The sequence below is a fragment of the Ixodes scapularis genome, unplaced genomic scaffold (genome assembly GCF_016920785.2).
Source record: "Ixodes scapularis isolate PalLabHiFi unplaced genomic scaffold, ASM1692078v2 PGA_scaffold1__304_contigs__length_218370807, whole genome shotgun sequence".
Lineage (NCBI taxonomy): Eukaryota > Metazoa > Arthropoda > Arachnida > Ixodida > Ixodidae > Ixodes > Ixodes scapularis.
Window position 1 is genome coordinate 142416296 of NW_024609846.1, and position 12779 is coordinate 142429074.

General features: G+C 49.0%; 1 protein-coding gene across 1 annotated transcript; it reads right to left on the reverse strand.

The window, feature by feature from the left end:
• Positions 1-10750: 10750 nt before the first annotated feature.
• Positions 10751-12027, reverse strand: LOC120838048 (the record flags this gene model as incomplete). The annotated part of the gene is made up of 2 exons (XM_040207786.2): positions 10751-11313; positions 11805-12027. Coding segments are annotated over 2 exons (786 nt in total), but the record flags the coding sequence as incomplete, so codon positions are not given.
• Positions 12028-12779: the final 752 nt, after the last annotated feature.

Below are 12779 nucleotides of genomic sequence, written 5' to 3' on the forward strand. Positions count from 1 at the left end.
AAAAGAAAAAAAAGAGGTGAAATTTAAGTGGATCTGTGAAAAAAAAAAAAAAAAAAAAAAAACGGGTGAGCTTGTGTTGACTTAATACAGAAAGAATAAACAGAAAGGACGGACAAGGACGGACATCTTTCGACTTTCAACAACATGTAGCGTTCTTTATTAGAAGTTGGCATCGAGATCGGTGAACCTAGAGAAAAAAGGGGGGAAGGAAAGGACAAGTGACAGAAGGGAGGGAGAGGGAAGAGGGAAAGGAGTAAAAGGGGGGAAGGAAAGAGAAAGCGAAACAAGGGAGGGAGAGGGGGAGAGAGAATCGGGGCAGCGGAGGAGCGAGGAATTGTTAGCCCAGTGGGACAAGAAGGGGGGTCGGCATGAGAAAGTCGGGAAGTTGTTAGCCCGTTAAGATTAGGAGGAGGGGAAGGAGAAGAGGGGTCATCTCGAGACACAGAGCCGCGCCGCATCACCGCACTGTCAGGGAGCAAGGGGACATTGAGTCCCAGCATCCCTTTCTCCGCCATAGAGGCGCATGTTCTTCGTGTGAGCCCCGGTTTCACAACGCGCGGATCCTGGGCTCACATAGAGACCGCTACGGACGCGAGATAATTGAAGCTTACGCCATGCAGCAGGCATCTCAAAACATTTCGTCTCCCTCGCTTGTCCTTTCCGAGAGGGAGGCGGCTTATTTGCGCCCCCAACTTGCGGCCTTGACGCGGGCCCGGGGGGCCCTTGCTCCCTGACAGTGCGGTGATGCGGCGCCGCTCTGTGTCTCGAGATGACCCCTCTTCTCCTTCCCCTCCTCCTTATCTTAACGGGCTAACAACTTCCCGACTTTCTCATGCCGACCCCCCTTCTTGTCCCACTGGGCTAACAATTCCTCGCTCCTCCGCTGCCCCGATTCTCTCTCCCCCTCTCCCTCCCTTGTTTCGCTTTCTCTTTCCTTCCCCCCTTTTACTCCTTTCCCTCTTCCCTCTCCCTCCCTTCTGTCACTTGTCCTTTCCTTCCCCTCCCTTTTTTCTCTAGGTTCACCGATCTCGATGCCAACTTCTAATAAAGAACGCTACATGTTGTTGAAAGTCGAAAGATGTCCGTCCTTGTCCGTCCTTTCTGTTTATTCTTTCTGTATTAAGTCATAAAAACCAACGCGCTCACGTTTAACTAGAGCTTGTGTTTACTGAGCTTTTGTCTGTGGAGCATTTGTCCGGTTACCTGTTTACTCCCTTTGCAAAGGGCACTAAAGAAAAAACCATCTGCGTGGGAAACTTTGAGTGCCAACCTGTTATTTCTCTGATCGACTTTCACGTCCTGTTCAATCACCCCTGTTGCACTCGCGCGGTGCACCTGACAGCCTGACATATCGCGCATGGAAAAAAAAAAAAAAGACGTACAATGTGGTTGAAAAACAACGCAAGGGCTGCGGCGCAGCCGTACTTTAGTTTGAAACAACAACTTGTTGTTCCAGCGGACGTGGAAGTCTGTGCTACTTTCACGTCCGGTTATATTGCCGCTGTTGCACTATCGCGGTGCACTGACATATCGTGCATGGGAAGAAACTACGCACAATGTGGTTGCAAAACAACGCAAGGGCTGCGGCGCAGCCGTACTTCGGTTTGAAACAACAACTTGTTGTTGTTCCAGCCGACGTAGAAGTCTGTGCTACTTTCACGTCCGGTTCTATCACCGCTGTTGCGCTATTGCGGTGCCCTGACATGTCGTGCTTGGGGAGAGATGACGCACGATGTGGTTGTAAAACAACGCCCGGGTCTGCGGCGCAGCTGTACTTTAGTATGAAACAGCAGCAAAAACAACGACAAGAGGAACCCGAGATTCAGGGCCGGTTCCCGTCTGGCACATTCCAGTGTATTCTCACGGCGGACAAATGAAGGGAACAAGATCCGCGAACCAGAGAAATTTGCGGATTACGTGACCTTGACGTCATTACGAAGAAATCTGCAGGACCTCGGCTGATCCGCGGACCTGGGTTTAAATCCGATGGTCACCATGGACCGAAGTCAAGACGGCTAAGGAGTGCGAGTCCGAGCTCGTAGCTTAGGTTACAGCTTTCGCTGCACGTGCTACCAAACAAGATCAGCCCCTCTCAAAGTTGTGACCCTGCGCCCGTAGCTTTTGCTGTACCCCAAGCTAAATAATAACCACCAGGCAGCGCACTTGACGTTGGATTTAGCGCCTGGCCCATCTGCCAGTATGATGACAAAGGTGGAAAGCCCCAGCGACGAAACGGCGTTCTTTCTAATTTTACTCGTGGAAGAATATCTTCAACTGCGGTGCCTCCGATGCGATCAGTACCGAAACAGTTAACGATAAAAAATGCCAACTTTGGCCTCAGCGATGATATGCAGTGGCTGCTTCTGCCGGTATGGGCCTTACATCATGTGCAGATCATTGAACGCCGACTGATTCATCTAAACCGCGTAGTTCTATTGGCCCGGTTATATTTGTATTATATAAAAAAAAGTAAAACTTTGTTTCAAAAGGAAAAAAAAAAGAAAAACCACGCATCTTTAAGCTAGAACAGGAAAAGGTAAGAAAAAAAAAAAGAAAAGAAATTGCCAAGTTCGTTGAGGACGAGTATGGTATGCGGGGGTTCTACCTCGTCCTTCAGTTCGTAAGGCGCAGCAGCCTGTGCTTCCCCAGCATTCACAGAAATCTACCGAGAAGACGAGGATCCTTATGCTGTGAGGTAACTCAAAGGCGACTTGATGACTCCTTATTTTACGCTGACGAGGCTGCCGACGTTTAGCGTAGTTATAGCTTTGCGCAGCACTGCTGGCTTTGAACCCGGCTATGACGTTGCTCCGCATATTTCGGCATTTGTTCGCTGGGGTAGGTGACGTTTTACTGAAATGCAAAGTAGACGTCGTGTGAAGCTGTTAGCGCTAGTAATTGTCAGCTACGACTTGCACCGGAGTCACGCTCCATCAAGGCGGCAAAGTTGGAATGAGCATGTACAATCATAAACGTTGCCTCGGGGAATATAAAAGCATGAAGACGAGTCGAAAATGCGTTTAGCAGCTGGTTTGGTAGAATAACTGACGGGAAGGGGCTCGTGATAGTTAGAAAAACACGGCAATACCATATCCATTTGTTTTTTACTTTACAGCTGTCCGGCGAAACAAAGTTGGGATTTATTGTGGCTGATACGACAGCAATATTCATTGACACGCCTCAGACACATCCTGCGAAGCAACAGGCCCGAGTGTTGAACCTTAAGGTGCAACCCCACCGTGCGTGACGTTTTGGTGCTTCTTTGACGGCTTATAACTTTCTTTCTATATATTTTGCAATTATAAAGTTAATATATATAAAAAAACTGTCTTTCAACGATACTTTAATGTCTCAATATTACGATTGTCTTTAGTTGTTAGTTAATTATACAGCTTTTAATAGACTACAGTCTCTAATATTGAAAAACTTATTTCTTGAGTTGTAACGTCCCATCGTCCACGATATTTTACGTGAGCGTTCGGCTGGATATATTAACTTAAAAAAAGTAAGCAACAAACGGTACAGATAATGTATATTTTAAAATAAAAAATAAAGTTCAAAACGGTATTATTTTATGGCGCTATAAATACAGAATCACGTGAACTAATCAAAATAACGAGACATTAAATTATGAAGCATCCTTCGATATTGCATTTTCCAGAATTTTCATATTGACATATTACACGTTAAGAATGTTATAAGACCTCAAACTTTTCCCATTCAGTTACGACAAATTGTAGTTTTTTAATATAAAATAGAGATGGCGACACGTGTTCAAGAACTGCTTGATGTGCATTTTCCGTCATGTGCCGCTTGGAACGCCACGTGAAACACAGAAAAAGTGCCAGATGTCGGGGTGTCAGATGCTTGGATGCCCGCAGTGAGCGAGCCAGAGATGTCAGAACAACAAGCGCAAGGCTGCGCGTGCACCACAGCTACTTTTGCGCGCGTTCTACTGTGCGTCGGTACACACGCCCGACGCGATCCAAATGAAATGGGCGCCATGAATTGCATTCTGCCATTTCAGATTCCGCCACGTATACGAAAACATTTTAATGTTTTTATCACTTGCAAAAGTAATTTCCGCAATCAAACTATGCTTGTCGGAATGGTTTGACTATATTTTGTTTAAAAACCACCTCGGTGGCTTTTAAGTGGCAATAATATTAAAAGAAAACACAAAACGTTAAATCGTCTCAGTGTCCCTGAGTCAACGCGCTGGCCCATTTGGCGAATTTAAATATCGGCCGAGGCGGCCGAAATCCGACGGAGGCCAATCTGAGATTTCGGTTGCACGTCAGAAGATCTTCAGTTAATCAAAAAAAAAAAACGAATTTTTTTTTTTATTGGGGAGTGTTAAGGGATTTTGTTGGTTTGGCTTGCGAAACACTAAGATCTGAATATTTTCTTTGCTTTACCTTAGTTCGGAGCGCAGCCAACGCTACGGGCTGATGAAGTCACTGAAGCAGCGCCAAGAGCGCAAAATCAAGCAGTTCGTTCTCTTTCTGTGTCTGTGCGGTCGCGCTAAACTAGAGCCACTAAATAAGCTACGCTTCATACACATCTTGGTGCTTAAAATGATGGTTGTCATTTATCTGAAGCTTTATCTGAAATCACAGGAAACGCTTTTCCGTCCTCCACAAATGTATAAACAGTTTGCGACAAAGCAAAGCAATATCACGTGAGCTTCCTGACACCGAAACTAATGCTGAGGAAGTCGCACTTTTGAATCATGACGATCGGCAGTTGCGTTTGATTTGTTACTTACCACCAAGATGGCGGCGCCCACAAAAATATCGGTGGAAAAGCGCCGATACTCTAAGCGTAGCTCATTTGGTTTAGCTCGCAAGCTAAGCCAAGTCCTGTGGGGAATCGTTGGGCGAGTGTGTTGTGGCACCGCAGATCAGAGCACGTGGAGAAATGCTCGAGCGCGAGCTCCGTTCAAAGCACGGAGGTCACGCTGCAGAACCTGTAGGGGCTAAATCCCCTCGATGTGTTTGCGTTGGTTTTTCAAGTAACCTCAAATGGGGGTGGCAGTGCACGAGGCCCGTCTCTCGAGCCACGGCTCGAGCGGCCCTTGGAGGTAAGTGGCGGCGCAGCACTAAAATGACTGGCCCTTGAAAGCGAATGGCGGCGGAGCACCCGCTCGTGGCACGTGTCTTATGCGTTTGCACAACAAGGGTTGCCGGTACTTGTAATAAACGCCTTTATCAAGGGGCTTTAAAGGGGTATCCACACGAAGGAGAGTTCCGCTCCTTTCCTCCGCGGAGCGCGCATCACGTGAGACATACGTCATCCCTTTTTGACGCCTTGTGGCGCCGTTCTCCCGTTCTCCTCCGTGGCGGAGGCGCGGACGCTTTGTGCTGACAGCACGAAAGCTCCGCAAGTGCACGCGGCGGAGCCGGGGACGGAGTTTCCCGGGATGTTGACGTCACGACATCCGTCCGCGGAGTTCTCCTTCGTGTGGATACCCCTTGAGGGGTATCCACACGAAGGAGAAGTTCGCCCCTTTCCTCCGCGGAGCGCGCATCACGTGAGACATACGTCATCTCTTTTTGACGCCTCGCGGCCTCGCGCCGCCGTTCTCCTCCGTGGCGGAGGCGCGGAGGCCTCGAACTTTTAGCATGAGAGCTCCGCAGGTGCACGCGGCGGAGCCGGGGACGGAGTTTAATGGGTTGTTGACGTCACGACATCCGTCCGCGGAGTTCTCCTTCGTGTGAATACCCCTTTAAAGGGGTATCCACACGAAGGAGAAATCCGCTCCTTTCCTCCGCGGAGCGCGCATCACGTGAGACATACGTCATCCCTTTTTGACGCCTCGCGGCGCGTTCTCCTCCGTGGCGGAGGCGCGGAGGCTTCGTGCCGACAGCACGAAAGCTCCGCAAGTGCACGCGGCGGAGCCGGGGACGGAGTTTCCCGGGATGTTGACGTCACGACATCCGTCCGCGGAGTTCTCCTTCGTGTGGATACCCCTTAAGGGGTATCCACACGAAGGAGAAATCCGCCACTTTCCTCCGCGGATCGCGCATCACGTGGCATATACGTCATTCCTTTTTGACTCCTCGCGGCGCCGTCCTTCTCCACAGCGGAGGTGGGGTATCCACACGAAGGAGAAATCCGCCACTTTCATCCGCGGATCGCGCATCACGTGAGATAAGGGCCGCCCACACTAGCGAGAAAACGCGCCCGGCGCGCCGATAAATCGGTTAAGCGGGAAGATAAAGGGCGTGTCTCTGCACGCGCTCGTGGCGCTGACTGTGCTTCGGCGACATTTTTTACTTGCCGCGATCGGCGTGCCACGCGCGTTTTCTCGCTAGTGTGGGCGGCCCTATACACCTCATCCTTTTTTGACGCCTCGCAGCGCCGTCCTCCTCCGTGGCGGAGGCACGGAGGGTTTGTTCTGTCAGCACGAGAGCTCCGCAGGTCGGCCGCGGAGTAGTTTGCATTTAGATGCTTTTAGCGATAATCTTTTGCTTCGTCTGGCCACGAGGGCCACAGTGTTCTTCACGCGCTTTTCGAAATCGCCTCCTCCATTATTGTTGTTGCAGTGCGGTGGTAGAATGGCAAAGTTTAATGACGACGCCTCGTTTTTTTAATTTCTCTCGTTGAGGAGTTCCCTGCACTGTGGGACATGAGCAGCGAACTGTATTCAAAGACCAACCTCAAGACGTCAATATGGGAGAAAATTGCCGAAGAGATGTTTGCACGGTTCCCGCAATTTGCACCATACACAGTGGGTGAGTAACGTCTTTGTTCAGTGGATAAATGCGCTCTGCGGCTGCTGACGATTCAAACACTATCACAATCTCACAGGACGCTTGAATGTAGTCAAATCACATCACGAGAGCGTGCGGATAAAGGCCCCTACACACATTTGCGTTCGACTGCGTTGCGCCCAGACACGAAAGCGAGTAACCGGCACATCTGTGCTTCGTATGAGGCGTGGAATACCGATATCACCAAGTGGTCAGCGCGTGCGTGACACCGCCATAACTTTAGTTCACAGGGGGCAGGCTAGAGTGCACGGGCGGTTCGTGCCGTCTCGTGCTCTACACGCGCAGAGCACCAGGGAGCTTGTCGCACATGCAGAAAGACTAAAGTTCCCTCGATGTATTGCGACAGTGAAGGCGTTGTCAAACTGGGTGGTGAGATCGTTCTGTTCAAGGAATAGCTTTAAGAAGCAGGGATGTCCTGGAGCCCTAAACTCGTCAGACACAAAGTTGTAGCCGAAAGTTCGCGGAGCGCGCCGATTGGACGTCGACGAGAAAACCGCCAAGTCATCGTCGTGATTGTCCAATCGGCGCACTCCGTCAACTTCGGCTCCAACTTTGTGTTTGACGAGTTTAGGGCCCCTGGTTTCTCGCAGCCGCAACGCAGTCAAACGCACTCAAACGCAACTGTGCGCAGGGGACTCTAGGTATGCCTGCGGTTCTGTAGTGCGAGTTTTCAATCCAGGTGCTCTCACCGGTAGCGAACGAGCCCGAGCAGGCATATTTCGCTAAAGTTACGTATTAATTATAAGGTTATACATTTAATCAAATTGCAAGTGTCACAGCTTTCACAGAAATAGTGTGGCTTGTGCTTGCCCAGCTCTGACGGTTTTCTTTTTTTTTTTTTTATTGTGAACAGATTTTTTGAAAGGATTTCTTCAAAATAAAAGAAGAACGTACCGAGACGAAAGAAAGAAGATTTTGAAAACAAAAAGTGGCCAGGCAGCTGACGAAGCCTACAGCGGAAAATGGAAGTTCTTTTCGGCCATGCGCTTCCTGGATGGAGCGACAACTCGAGCAGGGATGGGGATGTCCAGCTTCGACTTTGCAGGAGTTCCTCTGGGCAGGGTAACCCCCCATTCACACTGGAAGCGGATCCGCGTTCGCGAAGCGGTTTCGAAAGCGGTTGTATAAAGATCCAGTGCAATTGCACGCGCATTTGATGTCATCAAATGCGCGTGCAATTGTACTGAATCCTTATACAACCGCGTTCGCAACCGCTTTGCGAACGCGGATCCGCTTCCAGTGTGAATGAGCCCTAAGTGTGCTATATGTGTTTGTGCATCCGAAATTTTTCAATCATGCATGACTGCGGTGGCACGTAAATAAGAGCAAGGAACATTTTACATACTAAAACCAGAGATGAATGCTCAAATGGATAAACACGAAACATCTCAACCTCATGATTACAGTCAAGCAGTTATTTTTAGATGTTCTTTTTTTTTTTACCTCTCTCTATAGTTTGGTGAGTCAAAGAGTAACCAGCTTCTAGCCTTATTACAATGTCCTCAAGTGGGAAGAAATGCTTTTTCTTTGCTGCCTTGTACTTTTGTTATTATACCTGTACGCCTTACCGTACAGGCGGGTACCAGAAAGAAGAAAATATGGAGGAGGTGACAAAACAGTTGGAAATTTGCACCTTTATCAAAATATATTTTATATGACAGGCTTCACAGTCCCACCGCGGTCATTGTTAAAGACACAGCTGTATTTAGGACACAATAATGTGCGGGTTTCTAGCAACTGTGTTGGCATGCGGCTGCAGGATTCTGACGAGAGGAGCCCGGAAGATGCGCTCAGCCCAGCACAGAGCCCTGAACCGAGTCCTGGAGCCGCCTCTGGGGCAGGCCCCTCCTTGACAGGAAAAGAATCGGCGTCTGCACCTCCCAAAAAAAGGAGGGTGCACGGGGCAGAACTGTCCCTCATGGAACAGAGGACGGCAGCCCTTACAAGGCTAACAGAGTGCATGGAAGCACCACCACCAGCACCAGATGACAGTGCTGCGTTTGGCATGGTGGTGGCCGAATATTTACGGTCGATGTCTCTGGCAGCGAGGGCTAGATGCCAGATATCGGTCTTGTCTGCAATCGCTGCACACTTGGATTAAACGTGTCTCAAAGTACCCGTCTGAATTTTTCCATCGCATTGCAAGCAATTGTTCTGGAGTAATACCCTTTACATGACATAACATTGCAGTTCTTAGATCCTTACGTTTAAATGTAAGTTATTATTGCAGATATTACCAGAGAGCTTGCAGCAGGTCGCAAGCTGCTGACCCCCTCTGCATCGGGTCGATTTTAAGTATTGCTAATGTTTTGCTTTGATATGTTCCCCTCGAACACACAGAAGTTTGGCACGTAAACAAACTTCGACGAACAAATGATTTTAGCTTTTCGTTCTGCTCCATGGTAGCACACATAAAAACTTCAGTCCGAAAAGTGATTACGTGTTTTTCAGAAAAAATGTAGCATGTACTATTGGGGAAAAATAAAATACGAACAGAAAAACGCGTTGCTCGCGGTACAGGTTGCGCCGCCTGGAAGTGAGCCTAGGGGCGAGGGTGTGTGGCCTACTCCGATGGTATACGCCCTTCGCTCGGTGCTTCCCAAGCTTAGGCATTGAGGGATTGCACCTCTAGTGCGCTGAAAGCTATCACCGCTATTGTTGCTCACTCGACACGTGCGCCGCGAGGAAGCTCGCCGCTAGTAGCAGCTTGCGCGCGCGCTCAGCCAGCGCGCGCTCTAGCATGCTAGTAGCGGCGAGCTTCCTCGCGCCGCACGCGTCGAGCGAGCAACGATAGCGGTGATAGCCTTCAGGGCACCAAGCGGTGCAATGCCGAAGCTAGGGGAGTGCCGATCGAAGGGCGTACACACATCGGAGTAGGCCACACACCCTTGTCCCTAGCCTCACTTCCAGGTGGCGCAGCCTGTACCGAGAGCCACGCGCTCCTCTGTTCGTATTTCATTTTTCCCCGATAGTACAACAAAAAAGGAAGAATGATGTTTAACTGCAGTCCTTCGTAGAGCTGCGCAAGGCAACGTTTCACAGGGTGTTAAATGCCTGGAGGCACCGACACGGTCGCCTGCTTCCTAAGGTGACTGATGTCAACGCCAGCTTCTTTGTTCTGCCAAGGCACGGCAGCTTCTCCACTGAAATAGTTGCAGAGCCTCTCTCGGACAGCTACAGCGAGGGCTCCGGGGCGAGCTTTCGACGGCCTGAGGCTGAAGAAAGTTGGCTTCTTTCCAGGCTCTTTGCTTGTCCTGGGTTGTTCGAGTTGGTCTGGATGTCCCTTCAGGAGATTGTGCAGAACACACGCTGCTTGTACCATCGTGCGCACTCTCTCTGGTCTAGCATGCACAGTGGTTAAGAGGAACCGAAACCTATGAGCCAGAATACCGAACGCATTTTCGGTCACACGCCGCGCTCGAAACAACCTGAAATAAATAAATAAAAAAAAATTGCAGTCATTTGCATCAAAATTGTACCTTAGAGTCAAATTTGTGCACTGAAAACTTCAATGTATCACAGACAAGACGTTGGGTATGCACGAGTATGTGCAACCAAGCTGATTTCATTCCTTTCACTTATCCCGCAGAAACAGGAAGACGTGTAGTCAAGGCGAATATCATTATTGATAAACGAGACAAGGGTGCGTCATTGTTCGTTGTGCCTACTTGCGTGTTTATTGCACCTTGTTTTCTTGTGCGTTTGAAATCCATAAAACTGCAGTACGCGAAAATTTAACCATACTGAAAAAAAAAATATGGGTTCTACGTCGCAAAGCAACTGAGGATATGAGCGACACGTGTACCCCAAAGACTTTTCGGGGAAGAGACCACCCATAGTTCAAACCCTCGTCTTAGTACTCCGGAGGCCAAAACATTACCTCGACGCCATGAAGACGGTCACACCATACTATGCCAAGCGGGTTCAGGCAAAATTTATTTAAGAGGTATGTGGTTAACGATTTTTAATAAAACTCACCGGTAGTTGAAGATCTTCTGTTCAGGTGTTAGGCTGTTTCCGCCGAAGGGTTTCATCAAGTTCGATGATAAAGGGAACGCGTCGTCCCCCACGATCACAGGTGGAAGCTGGAGCCCAGACGAAGTGTTCATGTCTACCAGGTCTGGTAGCCCAGAACTCCTGTTTGTGACTGCCTTCTGAAGAGGGGTGGTTTGCCAGATGGCAGCGTCTCCCTTGGAGCCGGGCGTCCCGACATCGACATACAGGAACTTGCAACTAGCATCAACAAGTGCAAAAAGAAGGATACTATACGTTTTTTTGTAGTTATAGTAAACAGTTCCGGACTTTGCAGGTTTTATAATGGCGACGTGCTTCCCGTCGATGCCACCCACACAGTTTGGGAACTGCCACCGGTCGCTGAACTGCTGAGCCACCCGCAGCCAGGCGTCCGTCGACTTGGGTGCTGCCAGTTCTTCGTCCTTCAGCATGTCGTAGATCACAGCGCACGTGCTGTGAATTATGTCATTCACAGCGCTGTGGCCGACGCGAAACTGTCGGCTCAGGGAGTGATGGGATTCCCCTAAAAAAACAAAAAACAAATAAAAAATTATTGCGCATTCTGGCTAACGCTAAAGAAGCTCTAATTGCAACTGCATTTATCTTTATATCGGGAAAATTATTGGGTAACAGGATATGACCCCTAACTTATGGATGTTGCACAAACACCCACCACTCAACAATGAACATTCAAGCTCCGAATGATGGCCTGAGTAAGGAATAAGTAAAGCTAAAATAAATATAAAAAATAATGCTCTTCTAATTGTTATAGCTAATGAAAAAATTGTGTCCAAAATGACACGGATACATCTTCATTTTTTGCAGATAAATGCTTTGATACCCTATGGACAACTGCTATTTTTGGTCGCTGCTGGAGGTAAGCTAGACACGCCAGCTTTGAAGGATCCTAATTGACTGTTTCTTTTTCAACTTAATCGGTTCTCGGTTCCTTCCCAGTATAATCGCAGCAGCACAAAGAAAATTGGTGACTGATTTTAACAAGCACGTACTCACCAGATGCCAAGTATCGCAGTGTCAGCTGGAGACGGGTCTTCGCGCTCACAGGACGCCTCATGTTCGTCGTTTGCCTCTGTATTCGCGGACGGACGCGGGCCAGTAGTTCAACGAAGATGTCATGGGGCACCCGAAGGAGTCTTCGATATTCCATGGAGTCGCTTTCTAGCAGCTCTTCGTACAATTGGTTCTGCATCCCAAGTTCTTTCTTCTCCATCCAATCTTTCACCCAGAACCTTCTTTTAGTGGGTAGAACGTCGTCGTCGTCCGTTTCTAGCAGCGCTGCTGCCATAACGGCAAACCGCCGCTTCATCTGCGCCTCCATTTTCCTGTTCTTAAAACTACGGCGCTCGCGCTCTGTACAGCGTGCTCCGAACGTTGTTGTTGAGAGTGCGACCGCTAAATTCGGCTGGTAACACTGATATCCCTCGTGACTGTTCGCCGTCCGTGTGGATGCTACACTTCGTTTCAGCTTAAAGCGATGCAACAATTTTTGTACTGTGCACAAATACCGCTTAAATCGGATCCCTAACGTTAATGACCTAGGAAACACGCGTTCGTTTTTCACCCCACGCAATAGAAGTCCCAGAAAAAAATTTAAGAAAAACGAGCGGCGTTCACCCCCTCAACTCGCAGCCAGAACAAGCGGCCACGTGATCTGGAGCCGATTATATGCCGCCAGTGTTGATCATAGCCACGCGCAGGGGTTGGCAAAGCGCAGGACACGCGCTGAGTTCCAGACATTGTTATGGCTCGGCTGTTGTCGTCGTTGCAGCGATTGGACACGGGTCACAACCCGAATGCTTCTCGAGCTAGCAATTGTCACGAGCCCAAGTCGAGTGCCCACGCAATGCTCGGGTCCAATCTGTGAACCGCATTCAAATATCGTCACTTGGGTGTACTGCGATCCCCGAGTTACGTCATCAAATTTTGCAAAGGAGAGATTGAATGAAAATGATCGCTTTTGTCCTTGAA